At 32.5% G+C, this 27,886-nt stretch overlaps 1 protein-coding gene across 7 annotated transcripts in view; it reads left to right on the forward strand.

Annotated features, from left to right (window-relative positions):
* The window catches only part of LOC140436482 (TOX high mobility group box family member 4-A-like), a 478,609-nt gene that overhangs the window by 393,344 nt on the left and 57,379 nt on the right, over nt 1-27,886 (forward strand). For all 7 annotated transcript variants that reach the window (XM_072525336.1, XM_072525340.1, XM_072525337.1 and 4 more), the window contains one exon: nt 14,418-14,495. In XM_072525336.1, coding sequence (XP_072381437.1) covers nt 14,418-14,495 — 78 coding nt within the window. The remainder of the gene's footprint in view (nt 1-14,417; nt 14,496-27,886) is intronic.

Here is a 27,886-nt window from a genome sequence, read left to right on the forward strand (position 1 = left end):
ATAAAAACCATGTATTAAAAAGAAGACTACTCTCTCGGAGTGAAGATGATTTACAACGTATGATGCATCAATTTAATTTAACCGCCCGAAAATTTAACATGTTAATTTCCCCAAAAAAGACAAAATGCATGGTTGTAACAGCAAATTTACTAAGACGTAAATTGGAGCTGAAAGGTCAGATAATAGAACAAGTGATGGAGTTTAAACATCTAGGCATCACATTATCTAGCTACGAAAAGCTCGAAACATAAGTGAAAGATCAAGTGAATAGGGCAAAAAAAGCCGCAGGTTGCCTGAGTGAAACAATATGGAGAAATAAAATTATCGGGAAAGAATTAAAAGGTAAACTCTATAAAACAGTCAACAGACCAATAATGATAATGGCATACGCGGCAGAAACATGACCTGACACAGAGAGGGCAAAAAGTTTGTTAGAAATAGCAGAGATGAAAACACTTACAAAAATTTATAGCAAAACAGATATATGACCTAGATGCAAGGTGGAGAACATTAAGGATTGGGTAAGAAATAAAAGAGTAGACTGTTACGATCATATAAGCTGAATGACAAAGAATAGAGTAGTAAAGACGGCAAAAGACGGTTTCCCAATAGGAAGACGATCAGTAGGAAGACCACATAAACAATGGAACGACAACTTACTGGAGGCACATTGAAAAACAGACAGTCATGTATACACAAGAAGTAGAAGAAGAAAACGTTTGAAAGTCATGTCCACATAAAAAATTAAGAAGAAGAAGAATAGGAGGGCTACTTAGATTATCTGCATTTTATTTTAATTCTAAACACCCTATATTGATTTCATCTAACCGTCAATTTACTAAGTTGCTATTTGTATATAAACATAAAGTCCTATTACATGCAGGTCCTCAACTCCTTCTCTCATCAGTTTCTACAATATTATTGGCCAATTCGGGGGAGAGACCTTGCAAGACAAACTGTAAGAAATTGACTTACTTGTTTTAAATTTAAACCTTCATTTGCCAGTTGTCCAATGGCCAGTTTGCCCGAAACTCGCACAACATCATTGCCATTCCAGCACTATGGCACAGATTTTGCAGGACCATTTCTACTAAACAAAAAATCAGGTAGGGGAGTCAAAGAAATAAAAGGTTTCAAATCTGACAACCGACGGTTTCTTATCCTTCTTGAAGCTTTTCATAGCTAGACTAGGTATCCCAAACGACATTTTTTCAGATATTGGATCCACTCTCAATTTGGTCAATTTCTTTTACAAAATAATGCTTATATTCACAATGATTACGCTATTCAACATTAGGTAATTTGGCATTTAATTCCAACATATGCGCCAAATTTTGGCAGCCTTCGGGAGGCGGCAGTCAAAAGCACATTCATCATCAGTGGCATTACAGCTCGTTATGAGCCAAAGCCTTCTTCAGAACAATCTTTCATTCGCCCTTGTCTCTGGCAACTCTTCTCCATGCTTTATCTCCAATGGATTTTAGATCATCCTCTATGTTATCTTGATACCTAAGTTTTGGTCTTCCTCTAGCTCGTCTTCCCACTGGTCCTCTTCGGTGGAAATTTTTCTGATCGTTGCATCTTCATCTCGCCTAATTACATGTCCTATCCATCGAAGGCGTGCTAATTTAATACATTTTACAACGTCAGGTTCCCCAAAGCTATATAACCCAAAGTTGTAGCGCCTACGCCACAAACCCTGTTCTTGGATTCCTCCATATATTTTCCTTAGAATTTTTCTCTCGCAACGTTTAAGCAATTCTTGGTCGTTCTGTGTAAGTGACCACGTTTCAGACCCGTATGTTAACACTGGCCTTATTAGTGTTTTATATACGGTAACTTTAATTTTTCTGGGTACTTTTGGGGCCATATGTTTCCTCAAGCCATAATAGCATTTATTGGCAAGCACTATTCTTCTTTTAATTTCTTCGCTGCCATTGTTGTCTTTGGCCAGCAGCGAGCCCAGGTAGATGAAGGTGTCCACACCTTCCAGTTCCAGATCATCAATTAATAGTCTAGGTATCTGGTTGCCTGATCTAGTACAATATATATACTTGGTTTTCTGTCCGTTTATTTTTAATCCCATTCTAAGTGCAGACGCCCTTAGTGATCGAAATGTCTATGTCATCTGCATATCCGACCACTTGTACAGATTTATTAAAGATTGTGCCATTCGTATTAATATGGCACTCTCGAATTACTTTTTTTAGTGCAAGGTTAAATAAGAGACACGACAGTCCATCTCCCTGTCTCAGTCCATTTTTACAATGGAAGGGTCAAAGCATAAAACACCATTTAAAGAATGTTACTTGGCAAAAAACTAATCTACGAGGATTTCAATTATTTGCTAATTCAAATCGAAGGAATCTTGAATTCCAAACCCATGTGTGCACTCTCTAATGACCCAACTGACCTAACGAGAATTACTCCTTGCCCTTTTCAAGTTTTTGTGCCTTAGCACAAACACTTCTGTGTTTTCTTATTAATTGGTGCACTTAAAGATTGAACTAGTAAAATAATAATATTTGTTTTCTATCCTTGTAAGTTTCTGTGGGAAGCCTTTAATATACGATATTATTGGAATAATTTCTTATTAGTATTTTAATATCTTGTTAATTCTCCTATTATTCTTTTTACCTTATTCTATTACTTTAGATTTTTTAAGTTGTCTCGAGAAAAATGTATTTGAACACGATCTAACTAAAATACTAATGACAACATTTGAAAACAGTTAAAATATTTCTATTTTTTATATATAGGAAATTATAGCTTTACCGTTTGCATACAATCCTGATAAAACGGAAAAAACTACTTTATTTTCGACAAGCGAACGAATTCGGACCATGTAAATGTGTAATAAAAAGAGAAAAACTGCCTCGTTAACACGCGATATATAAAAATACTGCCGAATGGATCTTAATTTAATTGTTCTGCCAATTAGTATAGAACAAACTGTAGAATTTTAATTGTATTGTGCTGTTTTATTAATTGCAACTTCGTAATTTGTTAGCAGCGCTTCGTACGGGACTAATGAAGCCGTAATAGTTTTACAGAGTTCGAAACGCATCAAAAAGTCCCATTGCTGTAGAAAATTTTCCAATTAGGCTCACTTATAAATTACTGTCCTGCCTAACTTCACGCGGGGAATCATTTATCTAAGGATGCAACTTCATTTACTAATGAGAGGATATTTGATTCACTTAAATATTATTGTTTTTTGTGACAATGTTTAGTTTCTTTCTGCTTTTCAATATGTAAGATTATTAGATATTAATGCCTTCATTGTTGCCTTATGTAATACCTTAGTATAAAGCTTATTTTACATTTACAGTAGACTGTTTTTCAGCGAAAATAGCTTTTAATACATTCAGATGCATACAAACGTCTACTTTAAAATTAATAAAATTTGGTAGAAAATAACTTTTTGACCAATTTAGATTTTTTTTGAAAAATAAAAAAAAAATTGGATGCCAATCAAAATTTTCAAAACTTCTGCACCCCCCGAACTTCTGAAATTAATTTTCTGCTAATGCAAGGGAAACTCTGAAAGTATGTGTGGTTGCCGACAAATAGGCCTCAAATGCTCTGCAATGTAATATCATGGAAATATTATAATTAATCGAAGAATTCGAAGATGAACTACTGACAATGACGCCAATTCTAACTTCCATTCTTTCGCAAACATTCACTTTCGATACTGTATTAGATCATAAACCGTAGCCTAGACCGTTAAAGAAAATGAAAAAACAATAGCTGGAAAAAATTTTTTTAATATATCATTATCCTCAATATTATCTCGCCTAGAAATTGTCAGTGAATTATGCCTAATGGGTAGACCATTTAAAAAAACGCACCTCCAGACTCTACCTCATAGATGGTCGGGAAAAAGGTCGATAAACTAATAGTACTATAAGAATGTTAATAAAATAATAGATTATATGAATAACAAAATATATAATAACAAACTAAGCAATGGTTCGTTTTTATCGTATCCATACGAGTATTTAAGAACCTGGTTAACAAAACCCTCTGATATTATTGCTCTGATGTCATTTTATCGCAAAAATACCAGAAAACAAGTTATAAGGCCCAAAAAAAATTGTTTGAAACTTTTAGTTATTTTTGTTAACCCTTTCCAGCCCAAATTATCTTTTTTTTTTTCAATAAATTTTGTTGAAAAAAATGTATGTTATGAGAAAACGATACAAGAAAAAGTAATTGTTGATAACTTTTGTAAAAATGTTGTGTCCTCCAGTATTCAAACTTAAAAAAAAGGGTACACGTAAACTCATCACCAATTAGCATAAATACACTCGTACATAGTATAAACTCATCACTGCCATATAACTAGGGATTTTAAAATAGACCCCGAGAGATTGGTAAACTCATCACTGGCATACCTGCACCCCGTAGCAGGTATAGACCATAAACCCCTTGAAAACCGCTAAGATTTGGTAATTTGGCAGAATAAATCTAAAATAGATGTATTAAAATGCAAATGCAATTCATTGGATTTTATTTGGGAATTGCACAAAATTTAATTGATAGTTACGTATAACTATGCGAAAAGAAAAATTTTCTTTTCGCATTCTCTTTTCTTCTCTCATTTTCTTCATTTCCCTTGTTCCTTTTACGTGGATAGTGAACTGCTCATTGATTACGTTTTGAGCTAACGCGGACGAAAAATAATATTTATCAAAAATATCAAATTTCAGTTGCTAAAGACTCGAAAATCGAATTGCCTCTTGTGGACTTGTGCGACGAAAGGGTGTAAGGCTAAATGTCATACAACTGGTGAGTAGATTTTATACCGTTTTTTTTAGTTGTTTCGCACTGGTGGCGGATCATTCTGATCAAACAGAAAAAAAAAACAGCTTAATTAAGTTCTCTAAGTCACATGTACAAGATGTTTGTTGTAGACAAGGCATAATAGTAGTTTGTTGCTTTAAGTAGATTACCCTTTTTGATATTACATTCTTAGATTTCTGATTAAATTGTTAAAGTCACATTGTCACAGTTTTAGATTTTAGGTAGATCATTCTAAAACATTAAGTATCTCAAAAAGTTTGCTAGATATTGCGTTGACTTTTCACCTATGGATGCGACGCAAAAGATTTTTTTTTATTATGATAGTTTTACATCAGACACCAGTTTGATTGCTGGTTAAATTTTCTGGATTTTAATTGCAATAAGAATAAGAAAATTAATATTTACAAAACTGTTGACAGATATAAACCAAAGTAAGTATATAAAATATGTATGTTACTTTATATTCTTTTGCCTACCCACATAGATTTCCTGATTTTTCAAATTTTCATAGTTTTCTTCATTTTCATATTGACAAAAAATTTTAAATTCAGTTCCATGTTTCAAGTTTTTAAGACATTTTAATTTTTTTGTTGTTTTCACAGGATAATGTTTCATCATGTAGGTTTTGACCGTTTATAAAAGCTAGGAAACTGTACTTTTTGATTCAGTTTGTCATAATAAATAGATTTCTAATTAGTTAATAAGCTGGGGACTATTTCCGATATAAACGGAAACAGCACATGCTCATAAATATATATTTTCATTATAAAGTACACTATCGAAAACCTATGCAACTGAATTTTCAGATCTCAAAACCGTTTAGATTGGCAGATATGTCTAATAGGCCATACCTTACGAAATCCGATACTGATATCTATTTTAAAGCAATTTGCCTAAAATAATTTCTAAATTTAATAAATTATCACATAAACGAGAAGTGTAACAGGTAACTGGCAATCTTTTGCATTAGAAGCCAGCGCCTTGGGGCAAAAATGCTGGTGATGAGTTTACCTATCTGCGGTGATGAGTTTACCTATCTCCAAAGGATGCCGGTGATCACGTCCAAAAAAAATTGATCTCATTTGGAATCATCTGGCGTTGGTGGTACCTGAATTATCCATTTATAAAACACTTGATATAGTGGTCTGGTAAAAAATTGACTATAATAGGAAATACGTTTATTATTGCACTTATACTATTAATAATTTAATTTTTTACATGAAAACTATAAAAACAATTTTTATTATTGTTTAAACATAAAAAAATATTGCAGAACATTTTAGTCTAGAGTCAGACTTTATACATAATTTGGTGCATTACTTGTCTCTTATTTGGTGTATTCTCTTGAGAAGGACGTCCTCGTTTTCTCGTGTCGGACTTTCCAGCTTTCAGTAACGCATGTCCAACTTGAGATTTCAATTGGAGAAGGTTGATGTGTTTCACTTGTTTTTGTTTGCAGTGTCTTCGGTACAGCAACCAGGAGTTGACAATACATGTATCAATAAGATTAAATATTATTCTCAAATAGAATCTTTTTGGTTTGATTTTGATTCTATATAGTTCCACAAGCATGTCATGCAAATCCACACCCCCCATCAAAATATTATATTCTTTGACAATTGCTGGCCGTTCGATTTCTACATAGGTTTTGCTCTTGTTGCACCATCTCTTCACTTTATCAAGAGGATATTTTCCTATATAGTTCGATGCTATAGTTTATTTTTATGAACGAGAGAGTAATTAGCATAATTTTAACTGATTAATTGAAAAATTACTTTGAATAATTGTAAAAAATAAATGAATTATTTCAGTGTTATAAAGTGTTATGTGTATGTAAACAAAAGTGACCTCTTTTATCACACACTATATTAGAACTGACTGGCCTACATTAAAAAGGGTTTTAAAAAATTCACATTTTTTTTAATTTTTAAAAATTACAAAAGAGAAAAAGATTTTTTAAAACCGTCTAAGGTATGTTAAATAGATGAATAAAAATATTAATATAAAACTTACAGCTACTTGTTACAAATCCAAATCAGATTCAGAAGATGAACTTTCAGAACCAAGATTTATAATAACTGGCTCGATCATTTTATCAGTAATATTGTCCAGCTTCCACATTTTTTCCTCTTCTTTAATAGTGTGATTTACTGCCTTTTCCCAGTTTTCAGGTTTTACATTATTTACGGCCTCCAAAAACAACTGTTTAACATCATGAATTTTAAAAGTGGTATTTTTTCTTGAAACTTCACTCTTTATCTGTGCCCATACCAGTTCAATCGGGTTTAATTCACAATGATATGGTGGAGATCTAAGTACTGTCATTCCACGATTTTTGGCAATTTCATCAATTTCGTATTTTTTTATTTTTTCTTGATGAAGCGCACACAACGAATAAAGTTCATTTCTTATAGATCCGGGATGGTACGTAATATTTTTTGAACTCAGCCAATTCTGCAAGTCTTTTTTTAACCACTTGGTTGTGGGCAGTCCTTCTATAAGTCTGGAGTGATAACTTGCATTATTTATTACTATTACATAGTTCTTAGGAAGAAGATCTATCATTTGTTCGAACCATTCTTGAAAGACATCAGCGTTCATGTCTTCATGGTAGTCACCGGTACGAGTTGATTCAAAAGTTAATAAACCACCTTCAACAAAACCGTCTGAACTGCCAATGTGTACTATTATCAGCCTGCGTCCCTTTCCTGATGGTGGGTTTAAACCAGTAGATAAGTTATTTACAAAAGCGTGCCTTTGACTTGTAACAGTTTCATCCTGCCAAAATGGAAAAACCCACTATCACATTTTCTGTGGAATAAGTTTAGAAGGTAATTATCTAGTCAATTACTGTCGTAGATTCCTGGAATTAAAGAATTAAATGTTTGATTGTTGAAACCCTTACTTCGTGGAATGCACTCATTTCAGATAAAATAAAACGTTTTATTTTATCTAAAGAATTAAACTTTATTTTGCAAATAGGTAGGTACTTATTAAACTTTTATTGGTTATATATAACCAATAAAATAAACATCTTACATTTCTTGCAAATTCATTAGTACCTGTTAACCTCCATCACTCCGACACTGGCAACCTTATTTAGGGATTAGTAACCCTCACAACTATTGTATTCTATTCTGCTCCAACCTTTATACCTGGTGGTCATAGTCAATTTAAAATTGTTTTCCTATATACTTCTGTAAACTTGTTGACAAATATCTGTTTTTCATTGAGTCACCCGTATCAACAGTTTAGGGATTTGCATACATAATTTATTGTTTTATTACTCTCTCATACATAAAAATACACTATAATATGACGGACTTATTATCATACCATTTGAGAGCAGTAATATTTTTTTGCTGTCTATTTTTACATCAGAGGATCCACGACCTTTTGCCATTGGAACTTTGTCTTCTGAAAAAAGACAACCTGCCAGTCGCCCACTTCTTACAGTCTTACACTCTTTCAGACTAATATGTAGATTATAAGATGTGAACCAATTATCCGTGAAAATCTTGAAATTCATGTGGTTTGGCAGATTTCTGACCAACTTTAGTACTATTTCCCCACTAATTCCAAGACCTGAGTCATCTTGGGACTGTTCCTTTCCTCACATATATCTCAAAATCGTATAGTATGCCGCTGCGTCCTGCTCTTGCAAAAACTTTTATGCCCCATTTATGATATTTAATTTTTATATATTGCTTTAGATTACTAAGTCCTTTAAATGGTATAATAAACTCATCGATGCTGTTGAATTTCTCAGGTTCTATCTTATTCATATTTTGCTGAACTTTTTCAATGAAAGGTTTTATTTTATATAATTTGTCATTGTTGCTAGACGAGACTTTAAAATATGCTCGCAATTTATCAAAACGATTACGTGACATGATATCAGCTCTCGTATTATATCGCGTTTCTTCTGCCCAATACATTCTATACGAAGGAACACGAACGATTCCACTCAATACATGTATGCCTAACAACTGCTCTATCTCTGCTGCATTTGTATCAATATTTTTACTAACTTTTTGCACAGAATACAAGTTTTTCTGTTCAGCAAAATTTTGAATAATATCATTGTCACAAAACATTTTAAAATATTGGAAAGGCGTATAAATATTTTCATCAACCGAAAAATCACCACTGTATTTGCTATTTACATTAATTAATTTGTTGTTTGTCCAAGTTGGTTTTTCTATGCTTTTTTTTCTTGGCATGACTTGTCTGTGGCTCTTCAACAGTTTTTTCTTTCATATTCTCTGTAACTTGGGTGTTCAAGCTATCGTCAACAATATTTTTCAATAATTCTTCTATTTGAGTTTCTTCAATCATTTCTTCTTCTAAAGTCTCTTCCTCATTATCAACACCAAATTCGATATCAGAGTCGTCAAGAAAACCAACTACCTCTTCCTGGAACATATTTTGCAATTCCCAAAAAGAAAGTTTGGTTTTGGTAGTTTTTGGTAGTTTTGAACACACGATCCATCTGAAATGAAAAAGTATATTGTACTTTTGTATTTTATTGACAGAAACAATATTCACACGACTTCTCTTTTCCCTGATACAACTTTTTTAGCAGCTATAATATTATATATTATATAAAATAAGTTCGGATCAAGTGTTCTTTCAAATTTCAAATAAATATTCTATTTACTTCAAGATCAATTTTTAACTTTCTTTTTTTTTAATTATTTCTGAATTATCATAACCAGTATTGGTTGTAAAGAAAAACTTTTCTGGTACTTTTTGCTCACTTATTAAAAAAAAGTATAATTTTACATATTTTTTTTGTCGAGTGAGCTTATTTTATTCATACTCTACAAATTTATGTTTTCCTGTTATTTGTAGCTATAAATTTCGCTAAACCTTCCTACAGAAAGCTCTTCTTGCGTTTCTGCCTACGAGTTCAAAACGCATTAAAAATTGAAGCGACCATTAGAAAGAGAAATAATAATCGACCAGTGAATTTACGATCACAGATTCAAAATTTATTATCAATTTCATTACCTTAATAGTAGCATATTTCACTTAAGAAAAATGGAGTCTGTGACGGCAAAAAGATATCTTGTAATAACAGGTTGTAAATTAGTAGTATAACTCTCTCAGTGTTGCCTATAAAACAAGAAAAGCTACAAGCACGATTTAGATGTTCCATTACGATATTTTGACTCGATGAAGAATTGCTCTTATTTGAGAATAATACGTTTTTATTATACGATGACGAGCAAAACTACGAACTAAGGAAATCTTTCGAAGTGATACAGTCTAGAAAAGTCTACAAAAGTGAGTGTTTATGGGAATTTTGAATAATCTAGCAAGTCTTTTAGGTAATATATACCTATAGAAAGGAAACTTTATACTATACTATACAAACACTATATAAATGTAAATATCGTATTCTCAAGAAATTGAAAAGAAATGATCGAAAATTAATTAAGGAATCATTACTTTAAACATTATTCTAAAATCTTTTAATTACTAAGTTAATGAAATTAATGAATTTAAAAATGGTTGCACCTTGAGGACATGTAATAAAATTTAGTGATCACTAAAGCTCGGATTTATAGGCAACAAAAATTGAAGAAAAGGCGCCTATATAGGCAAAGATTTTTATTAAAAAAGGCAGGAATATTAAAATTTAGGCAAAATATAGGCAATAAAGGAATATAAATTATTATTTATTGTACAAAGTGAATTAACGTAATATTAACTTAAGGCAGGTATATTTACACATCATAATCATAACATTAGTATAAATAAACTAGTAACTAAATAACTGTAAATTAATAATTAAACATTGTAACCACTTAAAATTTTATCATTAATAGAAACAACTAAATGTTTTTCAATATTTTCGGTCATAAAACTATGTCTTCGATCACTTAAAATTAATTTGTACATTGAAAACGAACGATCGACATCGACAGATGTAATTGGAGCATATTTCAGAGCGGATAATAAATCTGGCATAATTTGAAATTCCTCGGAAAATGTCCCATTCAAAACTTTAGCAACATTAGATAAAAACGAAAAACCTTCATTGTTGTCGAAAACATATTTCATTTTTTTTTAAATTAATTGACCGTTACTTCCAGGTGCCGATTTAATTTTTGTCTTTATATTATCTATTAATTTTACTGACTCACATAAATTTATCTCTTGTTTTTCTAATAATGTAATTGTGGTAACTATTAATTTATAATTGTCATTGATATAAGCGAGTTCCTGTTTCAATTTGGGATTTTTTAATATTTTTTTTTGCTTCTCGAATGGCTTCGGAAATATCATCATCAAATTCTGACATAACTAATTCTATTTCATTGCAGTGTTCAAAGTAAACAAAAACTGCTTCTAGCCAGGTTCCCCACCTTGTAATTACTGGTTTAGGTGGCAAAGGGACACCGAGAAGTCTTTCTTTATATATTTGCACCCTCAACGGAGCCTTTACAAAAACTTTTTTCATAAAATTTATAAAATTATTTACCAACGGAAACAGATTTCTTATTTCTTCAGCAATTCTATTTACCCCGTGGGCTACACAAGTGCAATGAATTAAATTAGGATAAAAAATCTTTAAATTAACAGCAGCTTTTAACATATATCCCGCAGCATCTGAAAGCGTTAAAACTATTTTATTCACTGGTATAGCGTTGGGTAAAAAGAGGTTTGTTAAACTATCTTGTATAAATCGACTTATTGTTAAATTGTTTGTTTTTTCCAATTCTTTAACGGCAACTAATTAAGGTTTTCTCGCAAAGTTTTCGTTCAAAATTCCAATCATTAAATTAGCTATATACCTGCCGCATACATCTGTCGTTTCATCCACAATAATATACAAAAAATTGCCCTCTAACTCCCGCTTAATTTTTGAAATACATTCCACATAAAATTTTTCCACAGTATGTTTTCTCAATGTACTCTCGTCCGGTAAGGATTTATTAAGATATTTTTCGAAAAAGCATTTAAAACTAGGGTTAATAACTTTATATAGAGGAATGTTGGATGCAATCATCATCTGGCATAAATCAAATTTAAATGCGTCTTCCTCCTTTTTTTTGAACTGCTTAAACTATCCCGCAGAGATATTTGGGCTAACTTAGAAGAATTTAATTTTTCCAAATTACGTTTATGAAGTGGGGTTCCATAATACTGGTCAATAAAGTACTTTTTTCTACTTGAAATCTGAGAATTAAAAAAAAATAATTAGAATCCTAAAACCGCTTTAGAATTTAGTTATGTTGTGGGACGAGACAAAAAGAGAAAAAATAAAACTTACCGATTTGCCGCATGGTTTACAAAATGCTCCATCTCCTTCTAGAGAAAGTTCCGAATAAGGTGCGATCCATAGCCTTAATTTAGATGTCATCTTTTTACACAAATGTCTATAATAACGCGTTTTAAAACGTGTTCTTTGCTTTTCGGTATACGGTAAACTAGGATATAGCAATTTGTGACTAAACTCTGATACAGTAACCGACTGTACAACTGATAGTGATAATTAACTAATAAAGCTTAGGGATTTCCAAATAGTTAACCCTCAAGTCTCGATCAGGTACATTTTCCTAGAAATCTGTTATATAAACAAACCAGTGATATTTTATTATTGACCCAAAATTTTATTATAGAATGGTTTAGTAATAGAATAATATCATGGGTAGTACCATGAAATTTTAAAAAAGGCACAAATAGGCGGAATTTACGAAAAAAGGCAAAAAGTGCAAAAAACAATAATAATAGGCAAAAAAGGCATTTTGCCTATAATCCGAGCTTTAGTGATCACCATATTTTTTTTTTAACTAAACGCTAATAACATTTAAATACAGGTGAGAAAAACAGACAAATATATACATATAAATTAATCAGAAATAGTTTGACCGTACTTATAATATGAATAGTCCTTTGTCACAAAGAAAAATAAAGTATGAAAATGTTATAAATCACTGACAACGGGATTTAGTGTCTCTACTTGTAAAACTCTCGGCTTTTGGGTCGAATAAAAGAAAATAATAAAATGTGTCCAAGTTCATATTGGCACGTGTCTGAGAGGTATGTTCTCAGGTAAGTATGCAGTAGTTGTTATGGACTGGCGCCAATAAACAATTCGGCGGTTATGTCAACAGAAACGCACACAGTGTTACAGGTAATACAGCGGCAGAACGGTATCAACTATAGACGGTATTGAATATATGGCCGTAGGATGCAACTAATCGGTGGCAGAATGTAACTAAAAGTTGTAAGCGGTACTGAATATACGGCAGTAATTGGTGGTAGTAGAAATATAAAGTATGAGGTATTATGTATTATGTGTGAAGGTAAACAGAAGTGACATCAAGTCTATAATTTAAAAAAACCGAAATTAGTGGTACATTTACAAGACAGAATCTGAATAAACGACTTACTGCCAAGTTAACCTGCTTAACTCGAAGGCTGGTACACAAATAAAGTAATAGTTTTCGAAATACGTATAAGAGCTTAAATTTTCTCTAAAGAGGGGATTTTCTTTTGGCCCATCCGAGATTGGCCCTAATTATACTTTAGAATTGAGGGGCGACTCGGGTGAAAGGGACTAAATTGATTTTCGGACGATTTTTAGAAAGCCAGAGAATTATACCTGTTCTTAGAAGTGCAGGGTTAGTGGAGAGACAAAACACACAAGCTATTGAGTTGATTCTGAGAAGGGAAAGGGTCATAAGACATATATATATATAAGCCATAACTTCTCTAAAGAACAGTAAGTAATTCTGGTAAACAATATATGACCTAATTCCATAACATCGACAAAATAGACAGTAATATAGCTCCAACAACTTGTAAGAAAACTTTTAATAAATGGAAAAAGTTGTAATAGTCGTTGACATCTTTCATTGAGGAGACGACGTGATGTCTAAAGAAGATACCACTGGCACCAACATTTATCTGACTTGCAATATGTATTAACATAAATATATTGTTATGAACATGCTTTCGGTATGGCCCAGGTAACGGTTGCATTGCATCTCTAATACTCTTCGAGAAGCTTCGCGATGTATCGAGCGCGAGAGGAAATAACCGGTCACGTAGGCGAATTAGAGGTGGGACTACGCCAGAATATTCTCGAACATAATACTTTTGGTATATATAGGTAACAATGTTAGAAGTAGAATTAGTTGATAAGAGAGTACCGAACTGTAAACTATAAATAAATATATTTATATAAATTCGAACCGCTCGTTTTATTTAATCTCGCTACAATATTATAATTTAAAGAATAGTTGATTTTACGGCAAATTTACATTGACAATATTTCTATGGTCATATTATAGTCTTAAATGTCGTTGGTCTATTATAACACTTAATTATAATAGTAGCTGAGTCAATGCGGGGTATAAAAAATGAAGCAATCTTAATGACATCATTTTTAGAATTATTCATATTATGATGCTTTAAATTGTTTGACCTTAATGATTAGTCCAACAACCTCTTGAAAATAATGGTCCGTTGATCTTTCTACTTTTTATAAAGAGGAAATTATTCAATTAAATTTTATGTTTATTGTTTATTCATATATTCAACTATTATTTTAATATTATACGTGTAATAATAGATGTCTTTTTTGTTTTCAGAGATCAGAAAACGTTGATTTGTCCTTAAGCATACCGCAATCAAATTTCCAATCGAACGGATACGACATGGGCGATCAGGTGAGTTTTATAAAAACTAAATAAAGAAAATAAATAGACACATAGTAATTTTAGTTTTTCGAATCTCTCTGGTAAACAAAACAAATTATTTACTTAATGGTGTCTAAATATAAAGATGTTACCACTTAATATTCCATAATGCTAAAAAGAACTAAATTTTCACAATAACTACGAAAAATATGCCTATAATAGAGAACATTCAATAAATATGATAGATCTGTTATGGACACGAATAATATGCATGAAAATTCAACAGTTTATAACATCAAGAAAAGGAAAAGGAAATCTCACAAGAATGTGGCAAGATTATATAGAGAAAAAAACAGTTACGGTTGGAATCTATTCAACCCAAACAAAATTACCACCTACCACTGAAGAGGTTGCCCAAGCCATTAAAAAGTTTAAAAATAATAAAGCACCAGGAACTGATCAAATTTGTAATGAGCTCTACAAGAATGGTGGCGATGCCCTGGTACAAGCACTTCATAAACTTTTACTTCTTGTCTGATAAAATGAGACAGAGGTATAACCCTGTTAACAACTGCTTACAAAATACTAGCATATATTCTCTACGAACGGCTACAAGTTTACACAGTTGGCATAGTTGAAAATTACCAGGTCGGATTTACTCCAGAAAAATCAACAATTGACCAGATTCATCCAATGAGACAGATCCTCGAAAAAACATTAGAATTTAACATTAAAATCCATTATCTATTTGTCGACTTCAAGGCCGCATACGACAGTGTCAAGAGAACAGTCTAACTTAAAAGCTAGCGTTAGGATACAGGGGGAAAATTCTCGATCCTTTAAGATAAATGATAGACTCAGACAAGGTGATGCCCTTGTGCTTGCCTGCTATTTAACATTGCCTTGGAAGAGGCAGTCCAAGACACACGAATTAGAAACAACGGTACTATTTGCTGGTACAAATGATGATCGCTGATGATTTGATCGATACAAATCTTAGCATACGTCGATGATATTGACATAATAGGGCAAGCGAGATGTTGAGCAATATTTCCTAGAATTGAAAACGGCGGCGAAACTGGTCGGTCTATTTATAAACGAAGATAAAACCAAGTACATGTTGGTTACTGAGGATTCTATAGCTAATGAGGAAGCATTTGGAAGTCATATCTTTGAACGTCTTGATAGCTTCACATACCTTGACTTGCTAGTGACTACTACCAATAAAACAAGCGAAGAAATTAAAAGACGAATAAACCTTACAAATAGGGCATATTCAAACTTACTCAAGAAATATTTAAAAAAACCAAAATTTTTATCTACAAAACACTGCTGAGGCCGATCCTCACATACGGGGCGGAAACATGGACTCTAACGCAGAAGGATGAGAGACTTCTGGGAATATTCGACCGTAAGATACTCAGCAAAATATTTGGAGCTATAACCTATCAAGGGCAGTGGCGCGATCAAGATTTTATTTCGAATTATACCCACTCTTTAATGAACCAGATCCACAGAGGATTGTCGAGCCAAAGATGATGATGATGACTACAGGAAAAATAAAAATGGTGATCATTGATTTTGAGAAAGCGCATGACTGCGTACTTCGAGAGGTTCTGTGATATAGAAGATACTGATAAATTTTATATGAACGTTGAATTGCACCAGAGCTCATTGTTTGTTATTTATTCGTTTTATGTGTTGAATCATATAATAGGGTATTCTGAAACTGTTTTCTTGTGACATGTTTAAGTTAAATAGTGTATTTATCTGGAATTAAACCATTATATTCACCTGTAATTGTTAATTAATTGGCGCTTTGTTAAAGCCAATTCGATAGGTGACTTACTTGGTCTTGATTTTGTTGGCAAATAGCCGTGTTTTGAAATTTTGAGGGTACTGTACAATTAATTGTGGTTTAATCCTATACAAATGCAATATTTGACATTATAGAGGAATTTTTTAGTCCGAGAATTGTAGAGTTTGCGACCCATAGACTCCCTACGAGCTTTCTATGAAGGTTATTCCTGGATGATACTTTTTGCTTTGTTTTTTTGAATGATGTTTATATGTAAGTGTTCTATCCAGTACTATTCCGAGATCTTTTGGACGGGATATGTTTTCTAGAGTAATTCCCCTCCACTATACTTTCATCGGTTTGGCGGTTTGTGACGCTGTTTAAAAATTGAAATGCGGCAATTTGTGTTTTAAGACATTATTATCGTATAATTCGGACCTGCCTACGAGTAAATCTATCAACGAATCCGTTAAAAAGACAAGATTAAGCACATCTTCGCAGATTACCGCTTGGTCACACGAAACTTAGTTGTATCATCGCTAAGTACCTTCATACGCTTTAAAAAATGATGTTTATATGTAAGTGTTCTGTCCAGTTCTATTCCAAAATCTTTTGGACGGGATGTGTTTTCTAGAGTCATTCCCCGCCACTATATTTTTAGCTGGCAATTTGCAACGCTGTTTTAAAATTGAAACGCGGCAATTTGAGTTTTAAAACATTATTGTCGTATAATTCGGACCTGCCTACGAGTAAACCTATCAATGAATCCGTTACAAAGACAAGATCAAGCACATCTTTGCAGATTACCGCTTGGTCACACGAAACTTAGTTGTATCATCGCTAAGTACCTTCATATACTTTGTCGCCCAAATATATTTAAAAGTTACGTTTTACTAATTGTATATTTAACATTTTATTTAGGTCTCCTTTTTCAAAATTTTTTTGGAGATGGGAAATATTTTTCCCACCTCCTAAACAGCATATTTTTATACTTAAAAAGTAATAACAGGCTAGTTACATATAATTATTTTATTGAAAAAAAAAACATTCATATAAATAATTTACTTTCCATAAAAGCTCCTAAAACAAATATAAATTCACAAAGGTACCTGGTATGAAGAACATACATATTTGGTTCTTTTTTGCTGATTTAGTGCTGCGGAGCCTACACCTTTTATAATTTTTATCTTTATTTGACATATGATGATTACCGACATCAGTCAATCTAATTTCTTCTGGAACTACTCGCTTGTTTGATAGGAATAATACAGGTATATTACTCTTTCTTATTACTTCTTTGATTCAGGTCTTGTGAAGCATATAAATTCGTCTATTCTACAAACATTTGTAGAGTTTCTTTACCACAAATCTATAAAAACTGAGTTATTCCTCCGTCGTGTTATGAAAACTGAAAATGGCTTTTCAGAGTTGTCAATCAAGTCAATCTGTTCACTAAAAATGTAATCAGTTTTCTGACTTCATATATGTTTTGTATTATTAGTCTCTTCTTGGGACTGAACAACATATTCTGGGGATAAATTAGGCAGTACAATTTCATCTGCCATATCACCATTACTTGCGCAACATCTTCTAATATTTTCAGAGATTGGGAAATCCAGAAATTCCATTTCTTGTTCGCTGTCGTCATCACAGTCTTGATCGGAAATAATTTCATTGTCGGGTAGGCTGTATAAGTAGTTTATAATAGTCCCCACACGTTGAAGATTATCCAAATTCTACATAACTGTCAGAAATTTGCTGATTAGTTGATGGCAGAAACAGATACAGTGGAAAATATATTTCCCGCTTAAAAATTATACATGAACATTTTAGACAGTGGGAATTATGTTTCCCACTAATATATCCCATTATAAACTTCTCAAAACAGCTAAATTGATTTTATAAACAAATAATCATAATAAAAAACTATAATATTACATAATTTATACAAAATAAACTTTATTACATAATTCTTAATCTGCTAATTTAATTCTCACAAACCTGCACAAAACAAACAGTAAATTGATGAAAAAAACCCAACTGTTACTTAAACCTTAATTAATATCTGTACAAATATCATATCTAACAATGTAGTATACTTTAACAATATTTGGTAAGATGGCAGGACTGATACTGTTTTGAAATTCTAATTCCTATCGCTTATAAAACGAATATTTGATGGTGGGAATTTATTTTCCCACCGTCTATATTAAATAATCAAACAAATTAGTCCAAAAATCAATCAATGTGATATTATATAGAATAATAGGAAAGGGATATGTCTCACAGTTGGTTTACGAAGAGACTAATGTAATGATTTTTTTATCATGTGTTTTGCTTTGTGTTCTGATTTGTCTTTTTATTTTTTTTATCGTTTTCTTTTGAAGTAGATTTTTTACCTATTATTTCAACTTATAACACTTTTCTACTTGTTAATGACTAAGAAATGATAATTTAATCAAAAACTCATTATGTCAATTCTTCTTTATACCAATTTTGATGTAATAAATCAAGAAAATATGATTTAGCGACAGTTTTTGGAAGTTAACTCGTTTATCTAGATGATATTATTCATAGTTTTTAATTTTTTACTTTACAAACAGTTAGTTCAAGTAAGTTTTTGGTTATTCTAAGTGATGTTCTCAGTTTTGAAGAAGATTTAGATGTACTAAAAACTATAACTACTTCTAGTAAACTTTTTGCAGACAAATTAAAACTAAGATGACTCAAATATGTATACATGGCCAACACGTACTTCATTAATATTGAATGTAAAAAATAAAATAAATACGATAGCAAAAGAACGAATGAAAATATGCACAGAATCAATAATATGCAGTTTTTTCTAAAGACTAATAAACATCTCTAATCATTGACAAAAATATTACAAAAGAAATCTGCCTTGGAGTGGTGATTATACTTGATAAATCATGTGAATATTTGTTTGGTATAGTTACGTCTATCTATTTTCTATTAAGAAAGCGATCCAATATTGCCTTGTGAACAATAATGATTACTTTTTGCTTATCCCCGACTTCCTCTCGGGAATGCTGGGTGGAAGAGGAAAGACTCAGTTCCCCGAAACGTAGTCGAATCGCGTCGCAAACGCCACACTTCGGTGACCTCGACAACTAACTATAATAGAGTTGCGCTGAATACTCGTTCCCGTAATTTATTTGGCAGCTAAGAAATATGGCCCATAACTTCGTATGAAAATAAAGAAGAATTATTTGGACATTATAAATCAGCTCTTACTCATTTTTATTGCTTTTCTTCTTCCCTTGAGGATTTATTATAGTCGCGGCTAATTAATACTCGATTTTAAAATGAATTCTCTGTTTTTCTATTGGGTTTTAAAAGGATAAACTTAATTTATGGTAGCTCCGGATTATTGGGAACAATGCTACAAATTACAAATTTATATTCTTTGAAAACATGGAACTGAAGTTTAAAAAATATTAGATTGAATGTTGCAATTTCGACTCATTTTATCTGTAATTACTAAAGCTCGGATTTATAGGCAACAAAAATTGAAGAAAAAGGCGCCTTTATAGGCAAAGAGTTTTATTAAAAAAGGCAGGAATATTAACATTTAGGCAAAATATAGGCAATAGAGGAATATAACTTATTATTTATTGTACAAAGTGAATTAACGTAATATTAACTTAAGGCAGTTATATTTACACGTCATAATCATAACATTAGTATAAATAAACTAGTATCTAAATAACTGTAAATTAATAATTAAACATTGTAACCACTTAAAATTTTATCATTAATAGAAACAACTAAATGTTTTTCAATATTTTCGGTCTTAAAACTATGTCTTCGATCACTTAAAATTAATTTGTACATTGAAAACGAACGTTCGACATCGACAGATGTAATTGGAGCATATTTCAGAGCGGATAATAAATCTGGCATAATTTGAAATTCCTCGGAAAATGTCCCATTCAAAACTTTAGCAACATTAGATAAAAACGAAAAACCTTCATTCTTGTCGAAAACATATTTTATTTTTTTTTTAATTAATTGACCGTTACTTCCAGGTGCCGATTTAATTTTCCTCTTTAAATTAACTATTAATTTTACTGACTTACATAAATGTATCTCTTGTTTTTCTAATAAGGTAATTGTGGTAACTATTAATTTAAAATTACCATTGATATAAGCGAGTTCCTGTTTCAATTTGGGATTTTTTAATATTTTTTTTTTTGCTTCTCGGATGGCTTCGGAAATATCATCATCAAATTCTGACATAACTAATTCTATTGCAGTGTTCAAAGTAAAAAAAACTGCTTCGAGCCAGGTTCCCCACCTTGTAATTACTGGTTTAGGTGGCAAAGGGACACCGGGAAGTCTTTCTTTATATATTTGCACCCTCAACGGAGCCTTTACAAAAACTTTTTTCATAAAATTTATAAAATTATTTACCAACGGAAACTGATTTCTTATTTATTCGGCAATTCTATTTACCCCGTGGGCTACACAAGTGCAATGAATTAAATTAGGATAAAAAATCTTTAAATTAACAGCAGCTTTTAACATATATGCCGCAGCATCTGAAAGCATTAAAACTATTTTATTCACTGGTATAGCTTTGGGTAAAAAGAGGTTTGTTATATAACTATCTTGTATAAATCGACTTATTGTTAAATTGTTTGTTTTTTCCAATTCTTTAACGGCAACTAAATAAGGTTTTCTCGCAAAGTTTTCGTTCAAAATTCCAATCATTAAATTAGCTATATACCTGCCGCATACATCTGTCGTTTCATCCACGATAATATATAAAAAATTGCCCTCTAACTTCCGCTTAATTTTTGAAATACATTCCACATAACATTTTTCCACAGTATGTTTTCTCAATGTACTCTTGTCCGGTAAGGATTTATTAAGATATTTTTCGAAAAAGCATTTAAAACTAGGGTTATTAACTTTGTATAGAGGAATGTTGGATGCAATCATCATCTGGCATAAATCAAATTTAAATGCGTCTTCCTCTTTTTTTTGAACTGCTTAAACTATCCCGCAGAGATATTTGGGCTAACTTAGAGGAATTTAATTTTTCCAAATTACGTTTATGAAGTGGGGTTCCACAATGCTGGTCAATAAAGTACTTTTTTCTACTTGAAATCTGAGAATTAAAAAAAAAAGAATTAGAATTCTAAAACCGCTTTAGAATTTAGTTATGTTGTGGGACGAGAAAAAAAGAGAAAAAATAAAACTTACCGATTTGCCGCATGGTTTACAAAATGCTCCATCTTCTTCTAGAGAAAGTTCCGAATAAAGTGCGATCCATAGCCTTAATCTAGATGTCATCTTTTCACACAAATGTCTAAAACGTTTTAAAACGTGTTCTTTGCTTTTCGGTATACGCAACAAAACTAAACTAGGATATAGCAATTTGTGACTAAACTTTGATACAGTAACCGACTGTACAACTGATAATAAACTAATAAAGCTTAGGGATTTCCAAATAGTTAACCCTCAAGTCTCGATCAGGTATATTTTTCTAGAAATCTGTTATATAAACAAACCATTAATATTTTATTATTGACCCAAAATTTTATTATAGAATGGTTTAAATAGTAATAGAATAATATCATGGGTAGTACCATGAAATTTTAAAAAAGGCACAAATAGGCGGAATTTACGAAAAAAGGCAAAAAGTACAAAAAACAATTATAATAGGCAAAAAAGGTATTTTGCCTATAATCCGAGCTTTAGTAATTACCATTATTCTACTGTTTTTTTATTTTAAATTTAATGTTTATTTACAGCCATAGTGGCAGATAACATCGAAGATCTTCAATGCCTTTTAAATGATCTAACTCTTGCAAGTGAACCTCGGGGTTTGAAAATAAATATCAAGAAGACAAAAACAATGATTATATAAGTAGAAATGATTGCCCCAACGCAAAGATATACGTTTCTGGAGAAGACATCGAATAGGTCAGGCGATTTAAATACTTGGGTTGTTTGCTGAACGAGGGTTGGGACACCGAGAATGAAATAAAGAGCAGAGTTGAACAAGCCAGAAATGCTTTTTTGAGGCTTCATAAGTTTCTGACTGATCGCAAATTGGACTTCAACCTCCGATACAAGATGCTTAAGTGTTACGTGTGGCCTGTTCTCTTGTACGGAATGGAAGCATGGACGTTAAAGGCCAGTTCCATTAACAAACTTGAAGTGTTTGAAATGTGGTGCCTGCGTCGAATGCTTAGAATATCATGGACGGACAGGGTCAGAAATGAGGACGTACTCGGAAGAGCGGGCTGACAGGATAGGGAACTTTTTAGTTATGTAAAAAGTAAGAAGACTGCATACTTGGGACACATATTACGAGGAGAAAGATATACTTTTCAGCAACTGATATTCGAAGGGAAGATAGAGGGTAGGAGAGGTCTGGGACGTAAAAAAATGTCATGGCTGCGCAATATTCGACAATGGACAGGAATCCACAGCTATGAAATGCTTCGCAATGCTGCTATAAACAGAATTATTTAATCTTGACTATTTAACATCTCACCTGACAAGACGATGTACGGTGAACGCCTACGCAGAAATGCACGGCACCTTAAGAAGAAGAAGAATGTTTATTTATTTATTTTCAACGGGCTGCTGTCCAATAATATTAACAATGTTTACAATGTATACAATAAAACAAAATAAAGTATAAATATCACAAACTTAATCACGTAATTTAGTTTTACACATCAAAATGATGCTTGCCTATTCCACAGCGACTCAAATCACATGCCTGAGACCAGAAATGAATTCGGCCTTCGGTGCAAAAAAAATCTAGATCTGGGTGAATATTTGCCCATCTTGGTGCTCGAGATAAAAAATTATTATATGCATAGTTGATTCTGTGAAGAGGAACATAAAAAGTTTGGTTTAATCGTGTTCTACGTAGAAGTACATGCAGACCAAACTGCTCAAGTAGCTGAGGACACAAGACTGTAGAATTAATTATGCCATAAAGCATCTTTGCATCTTTAATTAATTGTCAATTGTAAGAGAATACCAAATTGGGTTTCAATTTGATCATAATTCACTTGATTTAATTCAAAATGTATACCCTGTTTATATGCTAGATATTTCAAGAACTTGTGTTGAACTGTCTCAATTTTTGATATGTAAATATTATAAGATGGAGACCATACACAAGAACAATACTCAATTACAATATAGTAATTTAATCGCTTCAATATTCTGAAAGTCTAGTGAATCTTTTTATAAAGCGAATCATTTGTAAAGACTTGGAAATTATTGACATAATGCGGTTTAAAGTCTATATTTATTCTCAGACATATTATTATCACGAATTTCGGTAATCCAGTCAACAAGAATGTTCTGTATATTATAATTATATTCTATTGGGTCCCTCGATCGTTCAAAAAAAAACAGCATGATACTTGGATGCGTTCAGGGCCATGGCATTCAATACACACCACTCACTCAACTCATCGAGATCCTGTTAAAGATTAACACAATCTACTGTATTATTGATAATTGTGTAAAACTTTAGATCGTCCGCAAAAAGAATAGATGAACTATGAAAGAAACAGTGGTGTATATCATTGATGAATGGGGGGTCCCAAATGAGAACCCTGACGTACTCCTGAATGAACCTTAATCGCACTGGAAACAAAATCCCTGATACACACCATCTGAACTCGGTCAATAAGTATGTTCTCAGCCATCTGAGAAGTGGTCCGTTAACACCCATTTTTTTAAGTTTAAATATTATGGTTGACCCGATCAAAGGCCCTAGTGAAATCAATGTATAGTGCATGTACCCTACAGACCTTCTCCATGGCCCTCCTCAGGAAGTCCACAAACACTATTATATTACATTCAGTTGTTTTGTATTACACTAATTATTCTAATGGGCCTGTAATTATTAACCAATGAATTATCTCCCGCTTTAAAAATAGGTGTTAAAAAACTATTTTGCCAGCATTCTGCAAATTCATCCTTATTTAAGGATAGATTAAATTTTATTTAAGGATAGATTAATGTTGTAATAAATGCAAATAATTAGTTTTACCTTCAACGTTAAAGTCTCACCCAAAAATTGTTTTCTTGTTATTAAAATGTCATTCTGTGGAAGTAGTTACACTAAATCCTGCACCTCATTTCTTAAGTCCTTGTCGGGGCGTGGTTAATACTCTGTTAGCTTGTTGCCTCCATTAGCTGCGATCCTGTACCTGCTGGATGGTTTCATAAAGGGGCACCAGAGTCTTGATTTGGTCCCACCATCTTCATTTGGTCTACCTTGTAGAGATCTTCCTCTTTGTCTTCTGATTTTTACCTTTCCTTCTACTACCAATATTTCCTTAGTCCCGGTTATTAATAAGGCGCGGGGATTGGCGCGGGGGTAGACTTATTGATCTGGAGACAAGGGTATGAATGAATGAATTATTTTGTGAAGGTGAATGATGAGAGTATGCAATTATCTGCAGTCAAGTAATCAAACGGGCGGTTTTCACATAATTGTCGCATGGCCTTAGATGGTAAAGATGAGGGTTTGTATTGCAAGAGCCACACAATTCGAATAGCCAACTTCAGCAATTAAGGAAACCGGACGTTGTGTTAACGGAACAACGCAGGACCACAGTAAAACAAAAGTAAGACGACAGTAAGACAGCGACTAGTTGGCGGCAAGACAGCGACTAGTTAGCGACAAGACAGCGACTAGTTAGCGGCAAGACAGCGTGGCAAACATAATTGACAACAAAGTTAGCCAAGTATAACTGATTCCTTCTGTCGCTGATACACAAGTGAAGATTTATTTGAGATATTCCATTAGGGCTTAAATTATTTTCATCTAAGAAGGAGGAATTTTGATGATCATGCAAAATTAGCCCTAATTATGAATTAGAACAGAGAACAGTTTCAAGTCGAAAAGACTTTCTCTTAAAACGATCTACTGCTAGAGAAAACACAGCTAGCAGTGAGCCGTATAAATAGTTTTAGAAAACGACCAGAAAATTCATTGTATCGGTTCTTGGAACTTAAGGGTTAGCGATTAAATAACGTAAACAAACGGTTGAGTCGTTTCTGCAAAAACAAAGAATCTTATGGCCACAATGAAGTGGCCATGTTGCAATGGCACATGCATATTCTGCTGATTTGTAGCCATGGGCGTAGAAAAAAAAAATTTAAGAAGTATATAATTGGGAGACATTGTGGGATACTTTGGACAGGATTCACTGGTACATTGTTCTTCAACTATCTCTAAAAATAGAAAGTTCTTTAACCCTTCATTGATTATGAACGGAAGATTTTGCTTGCATAAGTTATAATGGTTCCGTAATTGCTCCATACGGTTAGAGATCCTTTCTTATGGATAGGAATAAAGGTCATTTCAAACCACCCTATCTATGTATGCCAATCTTGTATACTACTTTCAGTGTGTCAAATTCCTCCACGGGTATATGTTAACACACTAACATTTGTACTATATTTTGCTGCTATATTTATGGACTATTTTTTGCTGCTGTATGATATATTTATGGAAATATAAATCGTAGTTAAAATAACTTGTTGAAAGATTTAATGCCCGATTTGAATATTAGCCACATTACATTCCTATGTCGAATTTTATAGTAGCATTAGAAGATATCAATAATCCGAAATTCCCATTCTAAAATAATTCTAAAAGTGTTTCTCTCTCGCACTTTGCAAACAAAATTTAATTTGCAAATGGTGTTTATCTCGCCGGAAAGTTCAACATAATAAGTTTTTCCCATTTTGCCTGGGATATCGGACCAGATAAAGAAATACTTTTTAAATTTATCGAGCTGCTTGGAAAAGTTTGGCGTTTTCACTTACCCCAAAAATTTATGTAAAGGCGAATCTCTCTCTCTTAAAAAGTTTTTAGAGTGCTTGTGTAAATTTTTATATAAAACGATCCTTTCGGAATGATAAAAGCTAAGAAGTGCCTTTCGTTTATGGATTTATGAAATAAGTAAAAACGAGGCTCTTTATTGGGTAAATACAATGTTGCTTTAGGTTAAGCGATGCTTTGCAAATACTTAAAACTACTTGTTTTGTTATTCACTACAGCAATTTTAGGAGTAGCAATTTTTTTCAATTGATATTGTGTACATCGTTGATGTTGTCATTTCAGTAAAATTTCTTTAAAGTTTTTGATCTTATGCTTGTCAAAATCTTGTGTGTTTTCAAGCGGTGGATTTGTTAGCTGTGATTTAAGCACATATGAGTTTTCGCAACTAATATTGAAAGGACAAAATAGTAGGCAAACATACCATTCTCATTCTTTTTATACTGCCTTACTCATATAGGGTGTTCGCGAATTATCTTAAGGCCAGAAGTCGTTCGCGGCATGACAGAGCTCGCCAGTGTTGTTTCTTTCCTTGGATAATTAGTTGAGAGATTGCATATCTTTTTACTCTTAGAATATGTTTCAGATATCCAGTTTTTCGTATCTTGATCAAATTGATGTCAGTATTTGACTTTTCATTCTGCGCAGAGTCCACATTTCGAAAGCCTTCAACTTATTAATGGAGGATATTTTCAACATCCAGGTCCCCATGCCGTAAAACAATATGGACCACACATAGAATCCTGTAGCGGAGATGAAAAGAAAGATTTCGGTTACTTGTAGCGGTTTAATTTTAACAAAGCTTGTGTTGCTTGTTTGGCACGGCATTGTATTTCTTGTTAAGAGTCCCGTTTGTCATTCACTATCATTTCCAAGTATTTGCATGTTCTCACTTGCTCGATTGGAGCATTATCCATTTGCAGTCATGATCCTAAAAGTGCGTTTTTTGTTGTTACTATGCATTTAATTTTTTTTGAATTTCTCTTATCAGTTATCCATGTAGTTATCTGTGATGTGATAAGGTAACAGAAGCTTTTACGCATTACAAGACATACTGAAGTCAAAGATTTTGTCGAGATCATGGAAGATCTAAATAAGCAGAACAGTGATTAGACCACTCATAGCATACGGCTTAGAAACTTGGGACCAGAACAAAACAAAACAAGCTATTGTTATGGCGTTTTGATCGCACAATACAGAAGACCTATAGGCAGACCTAGACTCAAATCGAGATACACAACTGGCGTGAAGACGTACGGAGGGTTGTGAATCTTGAGAAAGGGGGAGAGAGGAAGAAAGAGAGTGAGTGTTAATATAAAAATAGATTTACTAGATTAGTTGCCGTCCTTCGATATAAAACGGCACTACAGGAAGAAAAAATGTTTTAAAAATATCTTGGATTACGTAGTTTGACCTTTGACCAAGTGTCTATTATTTTATGGAATGTTATGTTATAGTATCTAATTATTTCTATCAGTTTAAGCACTTTATGTTATTAATAATTGTTTTTATGCACGAGAATTACAATATTTCAACGCTATTCCCATCTCGATTAGCAAGTAATTAGACCAACAGCGATTATTTTACTCAACATCGCAAATTAAAATAATATAACTCTTGAAAAATGACAAAATTATACTTATACTATCTCAATAAAGAGCATGAATATGTGAACAATGTGATAAATAGAATTAAGTATGACAGAAATGTGTGTCTCGAGACCACACAAGTTGCTGCGGGGTTAATTTTCTTAACGCTATTACCATAGTT

The sequence above is a fragment of the Diabrotica undecimpunctata genome, chromosome 3, assembly GCF_040954645.1.
Source record: "Diabrotica undecimpunctata isolate CICGRU chromosome 3, icDiaUnde3, whole genome shotgun sequence".
Classification (NCBI taxonomy): domain Eukaryota; kingdom Metazoa; phylum Arthropoda; class Insecta; order Coleoptera; family Chrysomelidae; genus Diabrotica; species Diabrotica undecimpunctata.